This window comes from Erythrolamprus reginae, chromosome 3, assembly GCF_031021105.1.
Source record: "Erythrolamprus reginae isolate rEryReg1 chromosome 3, rEryReg1.hap1, whole genome shotgun sequence".
In the NCBI taxonomy this organism is placed as follows: Eukaryota; Metazoa; Chordata; class Lepidosauria; order Squamata; family Dipsadidae; genus Erythrolamprus; species Erythrolamprus reginae.
In genome coordinates this window covers 138,523,409-138,546,077 of record NC_091952.1, presented here as the reverse complement: position 1 = coordinate 138,546,077, position 22,669 = coordinate 138,523,409, and the positions used below count along the sequence as shown (strand labels likewise).

Genomic DNA, 22,669 nt, shown 5'->3' with positions numbered 1-22,669 from the left:
AGAGACAGGAAAGGTACCCAGAAATGAGAATAGTGGTAGAAATTTGATGAGGGATGATTGATTATTAAATATGGATTGACTATGGAATATTGGTAAAAGATATATTTAGATGTTGTTTAATATTAGGCTGTATTAATTTTAAAAATTAGAATTAGAATTTTAGAACTATATAGAATTGCATAGGTAAAATTAATGGAAGATACATATGATAAATAAGGGGTTTATGATATGTACTGTCTGATTTTATGAGTTTGCAATATGAATTTAAAATATACTTGGAACTACAGTGATCCCCCGCTCGTTGCGAGGGTTCCGTTCCAGGACCCCCCGCAACGAGCGGGTTTTCGCGAAGTAGCGCTCAGACACTATACTTTTCCGCTCACACTGAAAAAAAATTAGAGGGAACATTGCACAGTGTGGTAGTAAAACTTTTGGTAGCCCTTCAATGGGGTGAGGGTATAAAAAAACTAGAAATCTCTGAAACACCAGTTCACTCAAAGGGCACGGAAATGATTGAACAACATTATTGCATTCTCTGCATCTGCTTCATGTTACATTGGTGCTGAAATCCTAAACAAGTTAGTACTTAGCTTTGCTTTTTATAGGAACAAAGGGAACACCCAGTAGTCAAATAAAATCAAGAAATATTTTATGATAAGTCTGTCTTCATATAAATTCATGTAAATCATATTAATACCCACTCACCATGTTCAGATTGTGTTCACTAACATAACGGGAATAAGTATGATGAGAAAATTAGCTGCTGTAGTCAAATCTAATCAGAAATAGAACATTAGCTATTCCTATACAACAGTAGGGATGATTTCATTTTTTGATGGTGCAAATGCTATTTTATTTTTCAGATCTTGGATCAGTTATTTCCAATAGGCTCAAGCTAGAAGAGGCTGTGATGCATTGCAAAATCATGGAGTTTTGCACACCATTGTTGCAAGAAGCAGCTTATGAACTGTGGCTTAAGAATCAGAAAAAAGCCTTACATTTCAAATGTGCCAGTTACCTGAAGTGGCTAGCTCATCGATGCAAGTGTTGTGGGGAAGGTGATTTCATTCCTTATCATCGGTATGCAGTAGATGGCATGCTTCAAAAATTCTATTCACAGGAATATAAAATTAAGGATATCAAAGAAGATGTGTTGAATGAGGCTGCTGTGATCCTTGTTTCTGAAACTCTAAAAAAATTGGAAGCATCTCACCAGGAAGGTAGGTATTAATTTGATGGTACTGGTAAAGCAACCTCTGCCAAAGTTAGACTCTGACAGATTAGCAGAGGACTATAAAAAGTATACGGTGGTTATTTTTGTAGAAAGCTCAAATATCAGTACAAAAACAAAGGAAGATGTTGACAGAAGTAAATAAGAAAGAGATTCAGAAATGGATTTGTAGAACCACAAAGCTGAAAAGATACAATTTCAAGTTGTCTGGTTCAGTCCTCTCTGCTTAGTGTGTTTTATACCAAAGTTATAGTTCCTCCCTATTTGAATGGGGTTGGCATCATTGTTTATTTACAATGGAGAACCCAGTGCAGAGCCGAGACTAAGAAATAAGTCTTACAACTCTGCCTTGCTTTTCAATTTACAGCATTTAACTGCAGAAGTATTTTCCATTTGTGTGTATGTATCTGTGCCCATGTTGTATTGGGAATAGATAATTCTCAATCATCAGAGCTGTGCTCTAAGGCCTGCTTTCCATATATGATACTAAACTGTCTCTGTATATAATTTTTTTAAAATAAATTTTAAATGAATAAAATAATGCAAATTTTAAAAGGAAAATAAAGAAAGTGAAATAAGTAACAACTGAAAAAGTGCAAAGAAAGAAATAGAGAAAGAAAAAGGAGAGTAAAGATTATAAAGAAGCAGCTTCCAAGCTTAATAACAACAGTTACAACAAGTATATTTATATGTTATGTCCTCACCCTAAAATTACAACTTGATTCCTTTCTTTACATACTCTACCCTTTCTTATCACCAGTTCATGGTTTTTTTTTGTTTCAGCAAAAAAAAATCCATAAGGGGATAATAAATTAGCAATACCTTTGAAAACTTGGTGCTTTGTGTGAAATCTCAAACTAAGTAGTCTTCTGATCTCTATCTATTTGGCAGGTGCCGAGAATCAAGAGAGAAAAGGTGCATTTTCATTATCACATAAGAAAGGACTTTTCCGAAAGAGAGGTAAAATTAAAATTATCTCTTGAAAGAATAGTATACTATAGCCTTAATAATGCATTTAGTACGCATCCAAAGGGAACGCTATTCTTACTAATAGGATCATAGGGCAAAGGACTATTTTTTTTCAAGTCATGCTTTATAGTAGAGATATAGCCAAAGCCAGTTACAGCATGATTAAAAGCAAAGCTAACATATATCAAGTTGAACTGTCATAGACATTTGTGGAACCTTAAAAAGAGGATTTTCTAACCTCAACTGAGTAGCACTAATACTGATGAGCCTGAACCCTGGTTTCTGTTCTGCCGGGCTCTCTGACAGGAGCCTCCCAAAAATTCAAGGATACAAATTTCAGACACACACATGTTTGAAAATTGAAAACAATGTTCTTTATCACAAAAGTCAAAATAAACTAAGCACTCTTTTTGTATTGCAAAGAGCACTCTTCCCAAAACAACCAGGTAGGCTGTACAATGTCCATTAAGCAGTCATTAAGTACTTAGCCAGCAGCTGTGGAGAAACTTCACACCCCTTCTTCCTCCAACGAAGGGAGACACACACACACACACACACTTTGCTTTGGTTTGGTTTCAAAGGCGTGAAAAAGCAACAAAATCCAGCACACAAGATTCCTGATGAAACTGCAACAGATATTCTTCCACAATGGCCAAACCCACATGATTCATAGCAGCAGTCCTAATTACTGGAGCCCCACCTAGGCTGTGTGAATGGATCAGATGGAGTCCTACAATTCTTTGAATAATGGATTCTATTGTCTGATAATCATTAGCATGCATTATGTATGAATTTCCTGCCATCTTTCTCCATATCATTGATAAAACATGGAAGAATAGAGGAAATAAGCCTGAGAGGTAGCACCTACTTGATGTTTCTCCAGTTTAAACAGGAATTACTGGCGCAGAAATTTGATTTTGAAACAGTGATGTACAATATTTATGTAATAATAATAATAATAATAATTATTATTATTATTATTATTATTATTTATTAGATTTGTAGGCCGCCCCTCTCTGAGGACTTGGAGCAGCTCACAACAAGTAAAACATCATATACAAATCCAATGTTAAAACAGTTTTAAAAATCCCTATTTAAAAATCAATCAAACAACCCAAACACACCACACATAAAGTCAAGACAGCTAAGGATATATCAATTCCTCCATGCCTGGCGACATAGAGTTTTCAAAAGTTTGCAAAAGGCAAGAAGGGTGGGGGCAGTCCTATCTGGAAGCTGCACTTGGTGTAAAATGCTTCAATACTCACTAGTGCTTTTCAGTGGGTACGTGTTACATCTGTTTTATGGACCTTACCTTAGCTTCCTATTAGCTTCCAAATGTAATTTAAAGTTCTGGTTTTAACCTTTAAAGACCTTAATGGCTTGGTATCAGGATAACCGAAAGACTGGAATTGCTCTAACCACTCCAGTCATGATGAGAGATAACGCACTCCCCTCCCCCAGGTGTTGTTTTTCTGTAATTAGGGTACTCCTTTGAGTGGTTTTCCGTGGGAGGTTTGACTGGCCTCAACTTAAACACTTTCTGCAAAAAGAGTTTTTCTGGAAGCTGTTGCAGGACTGATGCCAGATACTGTTCTAGGGTACACATTTTAGTATTTTTTTCAACAGTAAATCAAGGTAGTCCTTGACTTATGAATACAATTGGGATGGGAACTTCCATTGCTAAGGGATGTGGTCTTTAAGTGAATCATCCCAATTTTACCATCCTTTTTGCTTCACTTGTTCAGTAGTTCTTTTTATATCTGTTCACTGATGATAATTTAACAGTTGATTTTCAGGGATTATGAATAAATAATTAGTTTCCTATGGACTTATTATCGAATTGTATTTGTTTCCTTTACAGAAAAATCAGATTACTCTTTTTTCTTCAGTGCTAGACATCCTAGTGTTGCTGCTCTGATGGAATCAAGTGGTGGTAAAGTGATTTTATTTATACTTCTGATGTAAAAGAACAGAGTTATTCTCTTTCTGAATGATGAAATTAGATCAAAGGGTTATGATTCATTTTCATGTGTTTTTTTCTTCAGACACACTTATAGAATGGAAAGATAATAGAATTAAAACACGTCAGCTTACTTCAGGTAAACCTTTTAACTGTGACAAGTAATATTAAACATAGTGGAGGTTGTGGATAATTGTCAAAACAAGGTATCTACCTAAAAACCAGAATGAGGGAAAGAACTGTCCTCTCTGATACAACATTCCAGGTGACATCTCTAACCCCAATCTCCTCATCTAAAATATTTCTGTTTAGAAGAGGGAAATCTTTTCGGAAAGAAAAAATGATTGTTTTTGAGTAATATGTTAATAGAGACGATAGGAGAATATGAGTTTCATTGTTTTAGAGAAAACTGAACTGATCACATACTTAGGTTAGTGACTTTGAGAGATGATGTAATTCGGCCACTGTGGTCCAACAGGGTTCCCTTATTTTGCTGATATGTGGATATTTATTGAAAAGTTCATGATTTTGCCATTTTAGATCTCCCTAGGGCCTTTAGGGTAAATGATACTGCACTTGTCATCTGTTTCCAGTTTAAAATTGGTCCTCTTCTACTAGTTCATTTGGACTGTAAATTAATTTTTAGATATTTCCAAGAAAGAAGCAGTACTGTATAAGAAACCATAGAACTTGAACACTGGACCTTATCTAACAAAATGAAATGCAGTGCAGAGAAAAGTAAAGTCCTCAAGAAAAACCAAAAATACAAACATAGACTGGGTGAAACCAAGCTTAATAGTAGTAACTGTGAGAGGGATCTTGGAGTCTTAGTGCACAATCACCTAAATATGAGCCAGTAGTGTGCGGCAGCAGCCAAAAAAGCCAACACAATCCTAAATTACATTAGCAGAGGAACACAATCAAGATCAAGCGAGTTACTAATACCACTATATAAAGGGTTAGTAAGACTACACCTAGAATACTACATCCAGTTTTGGTCACCACACCAGATGCAGAGAAGAGCAACAAAAATGATTGGGGGACTGGAGACTAAAGTATACGATGAACAGTTGCAGGAATTGAGCATGACTAATCTAGTGAAGAGAAGAACCAGGGGAGACATGATAACAGTATTCCAATATTTGAGGGGCTGCCACAGAAACGAGAGGGTCAAATTATTTTCCAAAGCACCTGAAGGTGAGTCAAGAATAATGGATGGAAACTGAAGAAGGAGAGATTCAACCTGGAAAAAAGGATACATTTTCTGACAGTGAAAGAAATTTATTGGAACAGTTTTCCTTCAGAAGTTGTGGAAGCTTGATCACTGGAAGCTTTCAAGAAGACATTGGACTACCATTTGTCAGAAATGGTACTGGGTCTCCTGCTTGGGTGGAGTGTTGGACTAGATGACTTAAAAAGTCCCTCCCAACTCTGTTAATCTCTTAAAAACATCTGATGAGAATTAAACTCATTAGCCTCCTAAAGTTTTTGTATTTTGGATAGGGAAACATATTCATAGAACATATAGGAATGGGAATATTATTTATTGGCCATGTTTGATTGAACATTTGTCTCTGTTGGATATTTTCTATCTACTGTAGCCCACATATTTTTGCTTAGCAAAACTCAAAGAAATGAAGGATGTTTTTCCTATCTGTCATCTTATTTTGCCATCTCTTGATATATCTTTTTGCCCAGAGAGAACCATATCATATATGATTGTTTCCAACATAACAGTATATGAATAATGTATGTAAGGATTGTTGATATGATTTTTTTTAACACAGAACTCTATTGGGAGCTCTATTTAGGTCAATTATGGATAACATAGCCATAGTATCTCCTGTTTCAGCAGGGGGTTTGGACTAGAAGACCACCAAGATCCCTTCCAGTTCCAATTTGATTGTGTCAAACAAGATTATAGGTAGTCCTTGTGTTATGACAAGTCACTTAGCAATGGTTCAAAGTTAACACCACCACCAGCCCCTGCAAAAGTTCTTAAGACACAGTCCCAAAGTTACATATGTTATCGCATCCCTGTGGTCATTCAACCTTATGACTGATTACTGTGTATAGTTCTGGTCACTGTACCTCAAGAAGGATGTAATAGAACTGGGAAAGGTGCAAAAAAGGGCAACAAGAATGATCAAGGGAATGTAGCATCTGCCTTATGAAACCAGGTTGCAACGCCTTGGTCTCTCTCTTCAGCCTTGAAAAACGGCACTTAAGGGGTGACTTGATCGAAGTGTGTAAAATCATGCATGAAATAGAAAAGGTGGATAGAGAAAAAAAAACCTTTTCTCTATCACACAATACTAGGACAAAGAGCACTCCCTAAAGCTCATAGGAAAGAAAGTGAGGACAAATCAAGGGAAATATTTCTTAACCCAGAGGGTTGTTGGTTTATGGGATTCACTTCCAGAAGAGGTCGTGACAGCTGTCAGCCTTGATAGCTTCAATGCAGGATTAAGCAGATTCATGGATGTCAAGTGTATCGGTAGTTATTGAAATGGATGTCCATGTCTCGCCTCTATGTTGCTTGAGGCAGGCAGAATTCCCTTGAGTACCATTTGTTGGGGGTCAGGGGAAAGGGAGTTTTTTGCCTTCTCTTTCTGCTCAAGATCCCCATGTACAATTGGTGGGCCACTGTGTGACGCAGAATGCTGGACTCGATGGGCTTTGGCCTGATTCAGCATGGCTCTTCTTATGTTCTTATATGCTTCAACACCCCCACCCCCTGGCTATTTCTGCAGCAACCTCCCCAAATGCATACAGCTGGGAGAAGATGAGCCCCTAGGAAGGGAAGAGTCACTGGCTGCATGCCTTCCCTCCCTCCACCGTTAGCCAGGGATTGAAAGCAAATAGGAAGGAAGGAAGGGAAGGAAAGAAGATTTCTCTGCTTCACCATTTGCCTTTGCTGGGGGAGTGAAGGTTAGCATCTAGTGATGAAAGAAAAACAGTTTGTCTGGGTCTCAGAAAAAGATTGCTGCTTTTCTGACATGTGTCCCATCAACTAAGTGGCCTGTCCTCTTTCCTACCTGACATTCTGAGCTCTGGAGATCTTCAAAAGGTGAGAGACTAGCAATAGTGGGGTGGACGTCAGGGATGGATGTGGAGGAGGCCAAACAACTGTGGGGACCCCAAGAGGTGGAAAACAGAATATGGGATATCTCTGTTAGTGTGGGGGGGGGGGGAGGGAGGCCTTGGGAGGCCAGAGACAGATGAGTGAGATACACCAAGTGCCCTTAACAACCCACTCATTTTTTTAATGAATGCATTGGGAAGAGCCAAGCGTGGGGCTTACTCAATGTGATTTACTTAATGTGCTAGGCACTATTATGTTTGTAATTCAAGGACTACCTGTACTCACTTCTGTATCAATTTGAACTAGAATTGTTAAGTATTTGAAAGTACACCATTTAGATACTAATGTGGGAATTTCCATGTTATAGATATGGAAGAGTTAGGTTCTCTCATGAAAACGCTTACAAATTGGGTACAAAGATAACATCTTAATTTATTTTAGTTTCTGTCCAATAAAGATTAATGCAATACAATCCCCAAACATTCAACCCCATTCTCTAAGTCTGTGATGGCAAACCTATGCCACGAATACCACAGGCACCATGCAAAGTCCTCTCTGTGAGCATGCTAGCCATTGCCCCAGCTCAGCTCCACTGCATATGTGTGCATGTCTCCATTTGGCCAGCTGGTTTCATGGGGGAATAGGGTGCATGCAGGAGATGTGGATGCATGCACAGGGGGGGGGGTCAAATATGCAGGGGTCACATGGGAATGTGTGGGGGTGGGGTGCATATAGGAGTCACATGTGCATGCACAGGGGCAAGGCAATTGCAGGGGGTCACGTGCATGCATGTGGGTGTGGGGAGCACAGGGGTCACGGACACATGCACAGGGTGGAACGCACATGGAGCAGTCTGGTGCATATTGCATTATGGATGCACGTGCGCTATCACACATGCACACACGTTTTCAGTGTGCAACAACAAAAAGATTAGCCATCATTGCTCTAAGTCCTTCATTTGAATCTATGAATATTATGTACTTCATTATTTTAGAAGAAACCACAGCATATATATTCTATTCAAATAATATTCTAGAATGAGGCATTTACCTTTCTTCAATTTTGTTCTCATGCAGGAGATACCCTGTGGGCAACCTGCATCTTGCAAGAGTCTTTTAGGTGTGAAGGGAGTAACTTTTATGTTTCTGACTGTCTGGTATATTGGGAATGAGACCATGGGGTAGTTTGTTAAGTCTCCAAGGAGTGAAATTATATGAATGGAATTACAGTAATACCTCGTCTTACAAACTTAATTGGTTCCGGGATGAGGTTTGTCAGGTTAAAAGTTCGTAAGATGAAACAATGTTTCCCATAGGAATCAATGGAAAAGCGAATAATGTGTGCAAGCCCAAAACTCACCCCTTTTGCCCATTACTGCTGGCATTTGGATCCTTGTTCAGGGGCGGTGGGCGGTGGGGGTGGGGGTGGATGTGACATTCCCAGCACTGCTGCTGCTTCTGAAAGGGAAACCGCCGCTGCTGCCACTATCCTCTTGTCCTGGCAAGAGGGATGGAATCCGCCGGGATGTGATGTCCAGTCAACGAACCAGTGGAAGTGATGTGCCGGTGTCTGGAGGCTGTTGGGGCCTGGATGGGTGTCAACAGACTCAAACTAAACCCTGATAAGATGGAGTGGCTGTGGGTTCTGCCTCCCAAGGACAATCCCATCTGTCCATCCATCACCCTGGGGGGGAATTTTAGGGTCCGCAACTTGGGCATCCTCCTCGATCCACAGCTCACATTAGAGAACCATCTTTCAGCTGTGGCGAGGGGGGCGTTTGCCCAGGTTCGCCTGGGCACCAGTTGCGGCCCTATCTGGACCGGGACTTACTGCTCACAGTCACTCATGTCCTCATCACCTCGAGGTTCGACTACTGTAATGCTCTCTACATGGGGCTACCTTTGAAAAGTGTTCGGAAACTTCAGATCGTGCAGAATGCAGCTGTGGGAGCAGTCATGGGCTTACCTAGATATGCCCATGTTTCACCAACACTCCACAGTCTGCATTGGTTGCCGATCAATTTCCGGTCACAATTCAAAGTGTTGGTTATGACCTTTAAAGCCCTTCATGGCATTGGACCAGAATATCTCCGAGACCGCCTTCTGCCGCACGAATCTCAGCGACCGATTAGGTCCCACAGAGTGGGCCTTCTCCGGGTCCCGTCAACTAAACAATGTCGGTTGGTGGGCCCCAGGGGAAGAGCCTTCTCTGTGGCGGCCCCGACTCTCTGGAACCAACTCCCCCCAGAGATTAGAACTGCCCCTACTCTCCTTGCCTTTCATAAGCTCCTTAAAACCCACCTTTGTCGTCAGGCATGGGGGAACTGAGACATCTCCCCCGGGCATATACAATTTATGCATGGTATGTTTGTATGTATGTTTGCTTAGTAAATGGGTTTTTTTAAATATTTTAAACTATAATTTAGATTTGTCATGAATTGTTTTATTTTGTTGTGAGCCGCCCCGAGTCTGCGGAGAGGGGCGGCATACAAATCTAAATAATAAATAAATAATAAAATAAATAAAATGTGGCAGCCCCACCCTTTGGAAGGGCGGGGCTGGAGTAGAGGGGCGGCTACGAAGGGGCTGACTCAGCAAAAGTGCTCCCAGTGAAGGGGCTGTGAGAGGGTTTTCTCCGAGTGCTTCAGGAATGCCTGCCCCACCCCTCTCGCAGCCCCTTTGCTGGGAGTGCTTTCGTCCAGGGCTGTCAGCGAAGGGGCTGCAGGAGAGGTGGGGCAGGTGTTCCCAAAGCGCTCAGAGAAAGCACTCTCAGAGCCGCTTCACTGGGAGAGCTTTCTTTGAGTGCTTCCGGAACGCCTGCTCCACCCCTCTCACAGCCCCTTCCCTGACAGCCCTGACAAAAGCACTCCCAGCGAAGGGGCTGCGAGAGGGGCACGGTAGGCATTCTGGAAGCGCTCGGAGAAAGCACTCCCAGCGAAGCGGCTGCAAGAGCGCTTTTTCTGAGTGCGGAATCCCAACGAGGGCTGTAATCAAATGGGAAATCCCAGTGGTGACAGTCACAATTTTGTCAACAGTATCTTATTATTAAAGCATCAAAACATCTGTAAGTCTTAACTCTCCATCTATTCATAAATTCTCCCCCAAAATTCTATAATAATCAGAATCTTGTTCATCTTTAAGTTTCAAAGTCAATCTATTCATCTCTGCACAATCCATAATTTTCTTTAAAACTTCCCTTTCAGTTGGTATTCTATTCAATTTCAAATTTTGTGCCTAGGCAATTCTCGCAGCCGTTACTATATGTATAATTAAGTACATATTTCTTCTTTATTAAAACTTTCCGGTAAAATACTCAGAAGGTATATTTCTGGTTTCAATTCAGTAGACTTTTTCAGAATCTTCTGTATCCAGTGTTGAACCCATATCCAATATTTTCAAGATTCTGAACAAGTCCACCACATATGATAAAAAGAGCCAGGTAAATTAGCACATTTTCAACATTTCATCGACAGACCTTTAAACATCTTAGCTAACTTCTCTGGTGACATATACCATATATAAAACATCTTATATATATTTTCTTTAAATACAGTTGACATTGTCATTTTATAATTCCGCTCCCATAATTGCTGTCAACTATATCGATTGTATAACCTATTTTTCTCATCCATTTTAGCATCGTATTCTTCACCTCTTGAAAAATCTAATGCAATAGATAAGAAGTACTTATAGAATTTTTTAATCAAAGTGTCCTCTTGGCCAAATCTAGCTCAGGATTTTGTAAATTAATACCTTATATTTTAAGATCTTTATCTGCCCTTGATTGCAACTGAAGATATATAAACCAGTCTATTTTTATGCCTTGCCTTTCTGTCTCTTGAAATGACTGTAATTACAGCAACTGTGTCAATATATCTTTATACCTTAAGACAGGGGTCCCCAACCGCCAGGCTGTGGACCAGTACCGGGCCGCGGGGCATGTTGCACCGGTCCGCGGAGTCAGCAGCTGCTGTGGAGCCGGCGAGTGCCAAACTGTTTCCTATCTCTTTCCCCTCCCGTTCACTCGGGACCACCGTTTGCCTCGGGTTGAGAAAACATTTGCTTTCTTTCTTGCTTGCTTCCTTCCTTTCCTGTCTTTCTTCCCTCGTCGAAAGTGGTCTATTTCCTCCTTGCGAAGCCCTCACTCTGCCTGCAGCTCAGACGGAAAGGCTTTGGCATTGTGCAGCTCTTTTTTTGGCTAGGCTCCCCCACCCTATTCCTGGGGGCCTGGGCGGGAGCGAAGCCAGGGGTGTGCGTGTGACCATGAAGCCCTCACCATCAGCTCCAGTAATATTAGCCCAATCTAGTCTGTTGGGGTGAAGAAAAACTTCTATTGTCAAAATCCAAAATGGAACTTTTGAATAACATTTCTCCTTTATCTTTTCCCAAATTGCCAATTAAGAATTCCTTATAATATAATCTCTGAAAGTAACTATGTATTTTTTTCTTATACCACATAAATGCGTGCCATCCAATCTGCGAGTCATGTCATTCTAAAATTAAAAGTCTTTTATTTCTAAGTAAAATGCAATCTTTTATCCATCTAATTGCTGCCGCTTGATAATTTATTTATTTATTTATTTATTATTTGGATTTGTATGCCGCCCCTCTCCGAAGACTCGGGGCGGCTCACAACAAGTGAAAAACAATCCAATACAATCCAATTAATTAAAATATTATAAATTTAAGAAAATCCCCTATACTAACATACACACATACAAGCATACCATATACAACTTCAACGTGCCCAGGGGGAGATGTTTAGTTTCCCCATGCCTGACGGCAAAGGTGGGTTTTGAGGAGTTTACGGAAGGCAGGAAGAGTAGGGGCAGTCCTGATCTCCGGGGGGAGTTGGTTCCAGAGGGCCGGTGCCGCCACATAGAAGGCTCTCCCCCTGGGGCCCGCCAACCGGCATTGTTTAGTTGACGGGACCCGGAGGAGGCCCACTCTGTGGGACCTAATCGGTCACTGGGATTCGTGCGGCAGAAGGCGGTCTCGGAGATATTCTGGTCCAGTGCCATGAAGGGCTTTAAAGGTCATAACCAACACTTTGAATTGTGACCGGAAACTGATCGGCAGCCAATGCAGACTGCAGAGTGATGGTGAAACATGGGCATACCTGGGTAAGCCCATGACTGCTCTCGCAGCTGCATTCTGCACGATCTGAAGTTTCCGAACACTTTTCAAAGGTAGCCCCATGTAGAGAGCATTACAGTAGTCGAACCTCGAGGTGATGAGGGCATGAGTGACTGTGAGTAATGAGTCCCGGTCCAGATAGGGCCGCAACTGGTGCACCAGGCGAACCTGGGCAAACGCCCCCCTCGCCACAGCTGAAAGGTGGTTCTCTAATGTGAGCTGTGGATCGAGGAGGACGCCCAAGTTGCGGACCCTCTCTGAGGGGGTCAATGATTCCCCCCCCAGGGTAATGGACGGACAGATGGGATTGTCCTTGGGAGGCAAAACCCACAGCCACTCCGTCTTATCCGGGTTGAGCTTGAGTCTGTTGACACCCATCCAGGCCCCAACAGCCTCCAGGCACCGGCACATCACTTCCGCCGCTTCGTTGACTGGGCATGGGGTGGAGATGTAAAGCTGGGTATCATCGGCATATTGATGATACCTCACCCCATGTCCTTGGATGATCTCACCCAGCGGTTTCATGTAGATGTTAAATAGCAAGGGGGAGAGGACCGACCCCTGAGGTACTCCACAAGGGAGAGACCTCGGAGTCGACCTCTGACCCCCCACTAACACCGACTGCGACCGGCCAGAGAGGTAGGAGGAGAACCACTGAAGCACAGTGCCTCCCACCCCCAACCCCTCCAACCGGTGCAGAAGGATACCATGGTCGATGGTATCGAAAGCCGCTGAGAGATCGAGGAGCACCAGGACAGAGGATAAACCCCTGTCCCGGGCCCGCCAGAAATCATCCATCAACGCGACCAAAGCGGTTTCCGTGCTGTAACCGGGCCTGAAGCCCGACTGCTGGGGACCTAGATAATCGGCTTCTTCCAAGGACCGCTGGAGCTGGAGTGCCACCACCTTCTCGACAACCTTCCCCATGAAGGGAAGGTTGGAGACTGGACGATAGTTGTTAAGTACGGCTGGGTCCAGGGAAGGCTTCTTGAGGAGGGGGCGCACAAGCGCTTCTTTATAGAGTGATGGAAAAACTCCCCTCCCCAAGGAAGCGTTGGTAATCTCCTGGGCCCAGCTCCGTGTCACCTCCCTGCCGGCCGAGACCAACCAGGAGGGACATGGATCCAGTAAACAGGTGGCGGAACTCACAGCTCCAATGGCCTTGTCCACTTCATCAGGTGTCACCAGATCAAACTCTTCCCAGACAGGTGGACAAGTACGTGCCCCAATAATAAAACTCCCAATTTGGAAGTCCAAATCCACCTCTTTCTCTAACATCTTGTAGATTCTTTAGATTAATCCTTGGTCTTTTCCCTTGCCAAATAAATTTAGAAGTCATTTTATTTAGCTCATTGAAAAAGGATTTATCAATTTTAATAGGAATTGTAGAGAATAGGAACAATAATCTTGGCAAAATATTCATCTTAATTAAAGCAATTCTGCCCATCAAAGATAACTGAGGGCGTTTCCATTTTTCCAAATACATCTCAATCTGTTAAGTTTTACATAATTACCTTCTTTAAGTGATGAGCATCTCGCTGTGAACTGGATCCCCAAATATTTTACTTCTTTTACATTCTGAACATCTAACTGTCTTTTTAACTGTCTTTTCTGTTTTTCAGTCATATTCTTTGTAATCAACTTAGTTTTATCTTTATTAATTTTAAGTCCTGCTACTTGTCCATATCTTTCAATTTGTAATAAAAGCTTCGATCCCAATATTAGTGGGTTCTCAAGTATAAATAGAAAATCATCTGCAAAACCTTGCAATTTGTATTCTTGATTCCTTATCTTTAGACCTGTAATCTCGCGATCTTGTCGAATATTTCTATTTAAAGTTTCCAAAGTCAGAATAAATAACAATGGAGATAAAGGGCATCTGTGCCTCATACCCTTTGTAATTTCCACCTTTTGAGTCTAGCTAATAATCCATCAGGCCCTAGGGCCTTTTCATTTTTTTGTTTTTTAATAGCCTCTGATAACTCCATCATTGTTATTCTAGCATCAAGACTTTCCCTGAAAGTTTCTGGAATTTTTGGTAAATTTGCTTTCTCCAAATAGTCACAAATCCATTGATTTTCCATGTTAAAATGAGGAAGGTTGTGGGGACAAACCAAATTTATGTTTGCATACATTGTGCTACTTCACAGACTCATGGCCTTAAGACTTTTTTCAGCTTTCCCTCTTTTCTCCCCCTCTTTTAGGGGGGGCACCCAGGAAACAAACTGAGTTTGTTTACAAGTTTTGTTCTAAAAGGGGGGAAAGCCTTTCTTTTAGACTTTAATAAGGGAGATATATACCAGTAAATTATTTAGCAAGATTGCTGCCTCACGTGACTTTAGTTTTGAAATGTGTGTTGGTTCCAGATGACCCAACATTGTAGTGGTTTCAGTTTGGCCCTTTCTGATCTGAGTTCATTGTTTTTATTATTACACCTGACCTGGTATAACATAGTAATTAAAACCTTTGAAGGTTGTTAGGCTTCAGTATCTTTCTGTTTCTGTGTGGTGAGGTGTATTAGAGATTAAAATGGCTATGGGAGTTTATGGAGATTCCTTCTTTCTTTTTGATAGGGCTGAAAATTCAGAATTGGAATTTTTAAAAAGAATGGATGAAATAATCTTGCTTACTGGCATGAGAAGGCAAAGGACCAAGACTCCTAGCTCACAGGACTGTGAATGCAAAGAAATTGTGGAGTCTGTTGCTGTGCCTTTATCTCAGCATTACTTGGCTCTAGGAGATTATAGTCGGGCTTTTTATTACCTGTTGGAATGTGCATCTGCTTATGTCAATCTCTCCCACAACTACATGGTAAGTAGGATCACCCATTCTTTTGTCTTCTCGCTCCTACAGTAATTTAGGTATCTTAAAAATGTCTGAATCTTTGTGAAGGCATTTCCAGATGCATTTATCTAGTGGAAGCGTGGAAACCTCATATTTCCTCTCTGCAACTTACCCTCTCATTCTCAGGTCATAGCTTTTCCATTGCAGTAGTAGCTTGATTGTATCTGTTGTCCACATCTGTCGGCCAGATGACATTCACCTGGGATCCACCCCTTAATTTTAGTCTGCTAGAGAAATATGGCTTTCACAAATTATGCTTGTCCTTCCAGTGATAAAAAGGCAAAAGAGCAGAAAGTGAAACAGTATTGACAGTGATACCTCCTGGTCATTTTTTGTAAGATTACTTCCTATCATAGCAAGTGGGGCAAGTGGCTAGAGAGTCTAGCCCTTGCTCTTTTGGCAGGAAACCAATTTTGTAACAGAGAAGCAAAATCAGAGAAGGCCTTTCCCCGAGGCTCCGCCAACTGACATTGTTTGGCAGATGGACCTGGAGAAGACCGACTCTGCGGGCCCGAGTTGGTCATAGGGAAGTATGAGACAGAAGGCAGTTCCATAAGTAGTCAGGTCCTAAGCCATTTAGGGCTTTAAAGGTGATAACCAATACTTTGAATTGCGTCCAGAGGCCAACTTGCAAGCAATGCAGCTTGTGGAGGGTTGGAGTCACTGTTCACTCTAAGGTGTGTGCCCGCACGGGTGCGCACCCAAAAATAATCCCCCGCACACCCTTTTCCAAGGCCGCGCAAGGAGCCGGGCGTTGGAGTTGGGGGTGAGGAGTGACGAAAGTGCAGAGGCGCCGTGCGTGCTCCCCATCCCCCTGCCAGCCCGTGGGGGGGCAGGGGCGGGGAGTCACCGGCAGTAGACATAGGTGGAAGGAAAGGGAGCCGCAGCCATCCCCGCATTCCCACAGTGCCACTGACCCCCTCGCGCCCCTGACCTCTTGCCGCTGCTCCCCGCCCGATCCACCCCCTCTCTTGCTTTCTCCTCCTCCACCTCCCGCCTTGGGGTGCGGCTTCTCCCGCGGCAGTGGCAGCTGCGGTTTCTCCTCCTCATCCATGCTCCCAGCCAGGGTGCAGGGAGAGGGTTTTCTCCATGCGCTTCGGGAATGCCCGCCCCACCCCTCTCTCAGCCCCTTCAGTGGGAGTGCTTTCGTCCCGGACTGTCAGCAAGGGGGCTGCAGTAGAGGCAGGGCAGGCATTCCCAAAGTGCTCAGAGAAAGCGCTCTCACAGTCCCCTCACTGACAGAGAGAGAGAGAGAGCAACAGACAGAGCGAGATAGAAAGAAAGAGAGAGGGAAAGAGAAAGTAAGTGAGAAAAAGAGAGAGAGAAAGGGGGGAGAGAAAGAGAGATAGCAAGAGAGTGAGAACAAGAGAAAGAAAGCAAGAGAGATAGAAAGAAAACAAGAGAGAAAGAGAGAGAAAGAAACAAGAGAGAGAGAGAAAACAAGAGAGAGAAAGAGTGTGAGAGAGAAAGCGAGCGAGCGAGAAACAAGACAGAGAGAAAGAGAGAGAGCAACAGACAGAGCAAGATAGAAAGAGAGAGGGAGAGAGAAAGTGAGAAAAAGAGAGAGAGCAAGAGGGGGAGAAAGAAAGAGAGAAAGCAAGCAAGAGAGAGAGAAGAGGGAGAGAGAGAGGAAGAAAGCAAGAGAGAGGGAGAGAGAAGAGAGGAAGGAAGAGAGAGAGAGAGAAATGATAGAAAAAAGGGGAGAAATGAGAAAATGATTGAGGCAGAAAATAAGAGGAAAGAGAGAGAAACAGAGAGAGAAATGACTCTTGATTTAAAGCATATGATAAAAAGCACCCAAATAATAACAGAGAAAAAAAAACCCCAGCCCTCACCTGTTTTTGGAAATGGTTCAAGAAGATTGATGAAAGTTAATAATAGTAAATGAAATTATAGAAAAGTATAATTTATGGAAATATATTAATTGATGCACTGGTGTTCAGATAGATATTGATAGTATTACTAGATTAGTATGAAGATTTTAAAGCATGGATTTATTAATAGTTGTGTTTTAGTTTTGCTAGTTGTTTTAGTTTTAATAATAATAGATTTTGTTTTTGTTTTATTATTAATTTTTTTAATTAAAAAGGGAATTTTTTTCTTATTTATTTATTTATTTGTTTGTTTGTTTATACTTCTATGCCGCCCAGTCCCAAAGGGACTGCCGCTCAGACACTATACTTTTCCGCCCACACCGAAAACAATTTAGAGGGAACATTGGTTGGAGTAATACTCGGTACACCCACTATGGCTTGCATGGCTGCATTTGAACCAGCTGGAGTCTCCAAATGCTTTTCAAGGGTAGCCCCATGTAGAACGCATTGCAATAGTCAAGACCTGAGGTGATGAGGGCATGAAGAGCCTCCTGATCTAGGTAGTGTCGCAACTGTTGCACAAGAAGAACTTGTGCAAAAGCATCCCTTAGCCACAGCTGTTGATCAGCTGCAGCTCTAGGAAGATACCCAAGTTGTGAATCCTATTTGAGGGGGCTATTTCTCCCCTCTCCAGCATCAAAGACAGATAGATGGTAGAGTCCTTAGGAGGAAAACGCCACAGCCACTCAGTCTCATCTGGGTTTATCTTGAGTCTGTTGACTCAAATCCAGACCCTCACGGTTTCAAGGCACCAGCACATCACATCAACTGCTTTGCTGAACTGAGATGGAGTGGAGATGTACAGCTGTCATCAGAGTACTGCTGGTATCTCGCCCCATGTCATCGGATGATCTCATCCATGTAGATATTGAACAGGAGAGGAGAGAGGACTGACCCCTGTGGCACTCTACAAAGGAGGATCTAATAAGTTGACCTCTGTCCTTCCACTAGCGCCAACTATGATCGGCCGGAGAGATAAGAGGAGAACCACTGTTTCACTCCCAATCCCTCCAGCCATCGCAGAATGGTATTGAACGGTGCTGAGAGGTCAAGAAGCACCAGAATAGAGGAGTGCCCTCTATCCCGGGCACTCCAGAGATCATCCATTAGCGTGACCAAAGCAGTTTCTGTGCTGTAACTAGGTCTGAAGCCAGATTGAAATGGGTCTAGATAATCTGCTTCTTTCTATGACTGCAGGAGTTGGAACACCATCACTTTCTCAACAACCTTACCCACAAACGGCAGCTTGGAGACAGGACGATAGTTGTTCAGTAGAGCTGTGTCCAGGGAGGGCTTCTTAAGGAGAGACCTCACAACCGCTTCCTTTAGTGGTTGCAGGAAGGACCCCGCACTCAAGGAGGCATTGACTAGCACCTGGTGCCAGCCTCGTGCCACCTCCCTGCTTGCCGAAACCAGCCAGGAGGGGCACAGGTCCAATAAACAAGTAGAGGCATTCAGCACTCTCACAACCTTGTCCACTTCATCAGGAGTCACAGGTTCAAACTCATTCCACACAACAGGACTAAGATTTGCCTTGGTCATCTCTGTTGATATTGCCCAATCGGAGTCCAGGTCCACTCAAATCTGAGCAATTTTATCTGTCAGAAACTGAACAAATTCCTCAAGTCTGCTGTGTAAGGGATCCTCCACTCTCTCCTTATTAAGGAGAGAGCGGGTCACCCTAAAGAGGGCAGCTGGGCAAGAATCCACAGATGCAATAAGTGCAGAAAATGTGAACATTTTGCCGCTTATATCGCCACTAGATAAGTCCTAATAGGAGCCGGTGTGGTGCAGCAGGTAGAGTGCTCTACTGCAGGTCACTGAAGCTGACTGTAGATCTGTAGGTCAGCGGTTCAAATCTTATCACCGGCTCAAGGTTGACTTAGCCTTCCATCCTTCCGAGGTGGGTAAAATGAGGACCCGGATTGTGGGGGCAATATGCTGGCTTTGTTAAAAAGTGCTATTGCTAACATGTTGTAAGCCGCCCTGAGTCTAAAGAGAAGGGCAGCATAAAAATTGAATGAATGAATGAATGAATGAATGAATGAATGAATGAATGATGAAGACTCTTAACAATGTTTGGTCAGACTCAGATTTACTGGATCTCAAGCGTTGCTCCAGACATTTCTTTTGATGTTTCATCTCCCGGAGCTCCTCAGTGAACCAAGGAGTCTTCCTGGATCCGTCGCCTCAGAAAGGCCAATCTGGTCTAGAGTCCCCAATGCCACCTTATTGCAGGCTGACACCATGGACTCTGCTGGATTGTTGACAAGAGAGTCAGATTACCCCCAAGCTCCCTCTGGAACCCAACTGGGTCCATTAGACATCTGGTTGAAACTACCTAATTTGTTCTGCCTCCCTGCTGTGAAGGATTGGTGACTTAAAGTTCAACCTCAAGAGGAAATGATCTGACCATGACAAGGGAAAGATATCTATACCCCTTAACAGCAGATCATAAGTCCACTGCCCTGAGAGAAACACTAAGTCGTGCATATGCCACCCCCTCTCATGAGTCAGGTCATCAATTACTTAGGTCAGGTACATGGTTGTCATGGAAGCCATAAACTTGTGCGCTGCCTGTGAGGAATGACTGAGCGATGATAGGTTGAAGTCCCGCAGGGCCATGAGCCTGGGGAACTACACCTGCTAGCTCAGCGAATGCCTCAAACAGCGCAGGCAGGGCTGTTGCAATGCAGCTGGTAGGCAGGTACGTTAGGGACAAGCCCATCTGAACCCCTAATCTCAGGTGCAGGGATCCTGTGAGGACTAAGAATATTCTGAGCAATAATGGCCGCTCCTCCACCCTTTTCCTGGTGTTGCTGCTGGTGTAGCACCCGAAATCCATCCAGCACACCTCTGAGAACACCCCCATTGTGGCCTAGCCAGGTCTCAGTTATGCATACCAGGTCTATCTCCTTCTCCAGGAGTGAGTCCCAGACCAGAGGGGCTTTGTTGACTACATACCTGACATTTAGCAGCAGCAGCAGCAGCAGCCTGAGACCAGGGCCCTGACATCCTCCGGCATCAGCTATATGGGCTGAACTCAAAAATAATTTAATAACCGGTTCTCTGTCCTAATGACCATCTTGTCTTGTGTATACTCCCTTTCAGCCTGAGGAATGCTCGGATTCCAAAGGGGAGAGCGATTTAGAATTGGCAGATTTGCCTGATTTACAGACAGAAAGGACTGCTAGTGAAGGAGAGGAGGAGGCTACTCACATACACATGGATTCAGAATCAAATGGGGAGGACTGGAGATGGGTTAACACCCATTTCAGATGTGCCCAGAAGCGATTAGAACAAGTTACAGGGAGGAGATATTAGGAGGTGAGGAACTAGTTAATCAATTACCTCACATCCGGGTGTGAACGGAAGAAGAAGCTGATTCCGTTCAATCTTGCCATACCAAGAAGGAGGCATTCCCAACATGCTCTGGAAAGTAAGCAAAGAATCGTGTGATTTATAACCTGTTTTTATGGCTCCTTGCTAGCACTGATTAGCCCATAAATTTTAGAATGACTAGTGGAATGTTTTGATGTTACTACTGAGATAATTTGCTTAACTGCTAAAGAGGGAGATGAGAAGGAAAGGCACTGCATCAGAGCAGATGTATTACTGGAAGATGAAGGCAAAAGAAGCTGCTGTGTTTTTACAAATATATGCATCTGGCAATCATTTATTCTAATTATTATCTGAATTAGCCTGAAACCAGAACAGTAGAGTAGGCATGGTTGGGTAGTCATGTGACTGAGTGGGCGTGGCCAACTCAATGTCACCTGCCCTCTCCTCACCATGCCTCACTCCTCCCCTCCCTTTCCAGCCACTCTTTTCCACGCCCGGCCTCACCTTGCTTCGCTCAACTTCTCCTTGTCTTATGACTACAATTGAGCGCCAAATTTATGTTGCTAAGTGAGAAATTTATTAATTTCTCTTCCCTCCTTTTGCCCATTTCACAACTTTTTTTGCCACACTTGTTAAGTGAATCACTGAAGTTTTTAAGTTAGTAACAAGGCTGTTAAGTGAATCTGACCTACCCATTGACTTTGCTTCTCAGAAGGTTGCTAAAGGGAATCACGTGACCCTGGGAGACTGTAACAGCCGTAAATGTGAGACCGTTGTCAACCACGTGAATTTTTATCACATGACCGTGAGGATACTGTAATGGTTATAAGTGTGAAAAATAATCATAAGTCACTTTTTTCAGTGCCTTTGTAACTTTGAATGGTCACCAAATAAACTGCTGTAAATCAAGGATTACCTGTATAAAAATACAAATAGCTCCTGTGCTTGCAATAAAATGCCCTAACAATCATTAGAAATGGGGGAATACACACTGAAGTCACAGCCATAGAAACCTAAATCATTGTCAGAATACTTCCTTCTTCATCGACAATACCTACAGCCTGGAGTTACAAATCAGGCAGGGTGCCAGAGCACCTTGAGAAATTAAAATAGTTAAACTGTAATGATAACTATCAGCAGCCAACTTGCTCATAAAGTGAAACTTCTAGTAGAGAAGTTATTTAAGCTCTCCAGAAAGTGGTATACTTGGGCTGCAAAATGTTGAGCTAAAGAGACAAATTAACAAAGTATATAGGGGACACAGTTTCAAATCTCTGCCCTCCCAAACTTGTCAGGATCACAATAAAATTAGTACATGCCACATGTATTTAAATAAACCTCAAGTTGGTACCCTGGTACTAAGCCTTATAATAATAATAATAATAATAATAATAATAATAATAATAATAATAATAATAATAATAATAATAATAATCATGCATTTTATTATTATTATTATTATTATTATTATTATTATTATTATTATAATATAGTAGAAGAAGAGAAGCATGCATTAGCTGACTACGTGAAGGGGAGCAAAGAGTCAGCATTGATGAAGGTCAACAATAGAAAGCTTCTCAAGGTGAAGCAAACTAAGGGCCAGTACAGAAAAAATGTAACTCAATGTCGTATTTATTTATTTATTTTATTTATTTATTACTTAGATTTGTATGCCGCCCCTCTCCGAAGACTCGGGGCGGCTCACAACATGTAAAAACAAATCATAAGCAATCAGACAAATTTAAAATATTTAAATATTTAAAAAACCCCATATGCTAACAGTCACACACACAGACATACCATGCATAAATTAAACGTGCCCAGGGGGAGATGTTTCAGTTCCCCCATGCCTGACGGCAAAGGTGGGTTTTAAGGAGTTTACGGAAGGCAGGAAGAGTAGGGGCAGTTCTAATCTCCGGGGGGAGTTGGTTCCAGAGGGCCGGGGCCGCCACAGAGAAGGCTCTTCCCCTGGGGCCCGCCAACCGACATTGTTTAGTTGACGGGACCCGGAGAAGGCCCACTCTGTGGGACCTAATCGGTCGCTGGGATTCGTGCGGCAGGAGGCGGTCTCGGAGATATTCTGGTCCGATGCCATGAAGGGCTTTAAAGGTCATAACCAACACTTTGAATTGTGACCGGAAATTGATCGGCAACCAATGCAGACTGCGGAGTGATGGTGAAACATGGGCATACCTAGGTAGGCCCATGACTGCTCTCGCAGCTGCA

General features: G+C 42.8%; 1 protein-coding gene across 1 annotated transcript in view; it reads left to right on the top strand.

Moving 5' to 3' along the window:
- The window catches only part of ADCY10 (adenylate cyclase 10), a 253,408-nt gene that overhangs the window by 139,632 nt on the left and 91,107 nt on the right, over window positions 1–22,669 (top strand). The window contains exons 20-25 of the mRNA XM_070748580.1: window positions 864–1,220; window positions 2,123–2,191; window positions 4,065–4,136; window positions 4,249–4,302; window positions 8,325–8,367; window positions 14,957–15,194. Coding sequence (XP_070604681.1) covers window positions 864–1,220; window positions 2,123–2,191; window positions 4,065–4,136; window positions 4,249–4,302; window positions 8,325–8,367; window positions 14,957–15,194 — 833 coding nt within the window. The remainder of the gene's footprint in view (window positions 1–863; window positions 1,221–2,122; window positions 2,192–4,064; window positions 4,137–4,248; window positions 4,303–8,324; window positions 8,368–14,956; window positions 15,195–22,669) is intronic.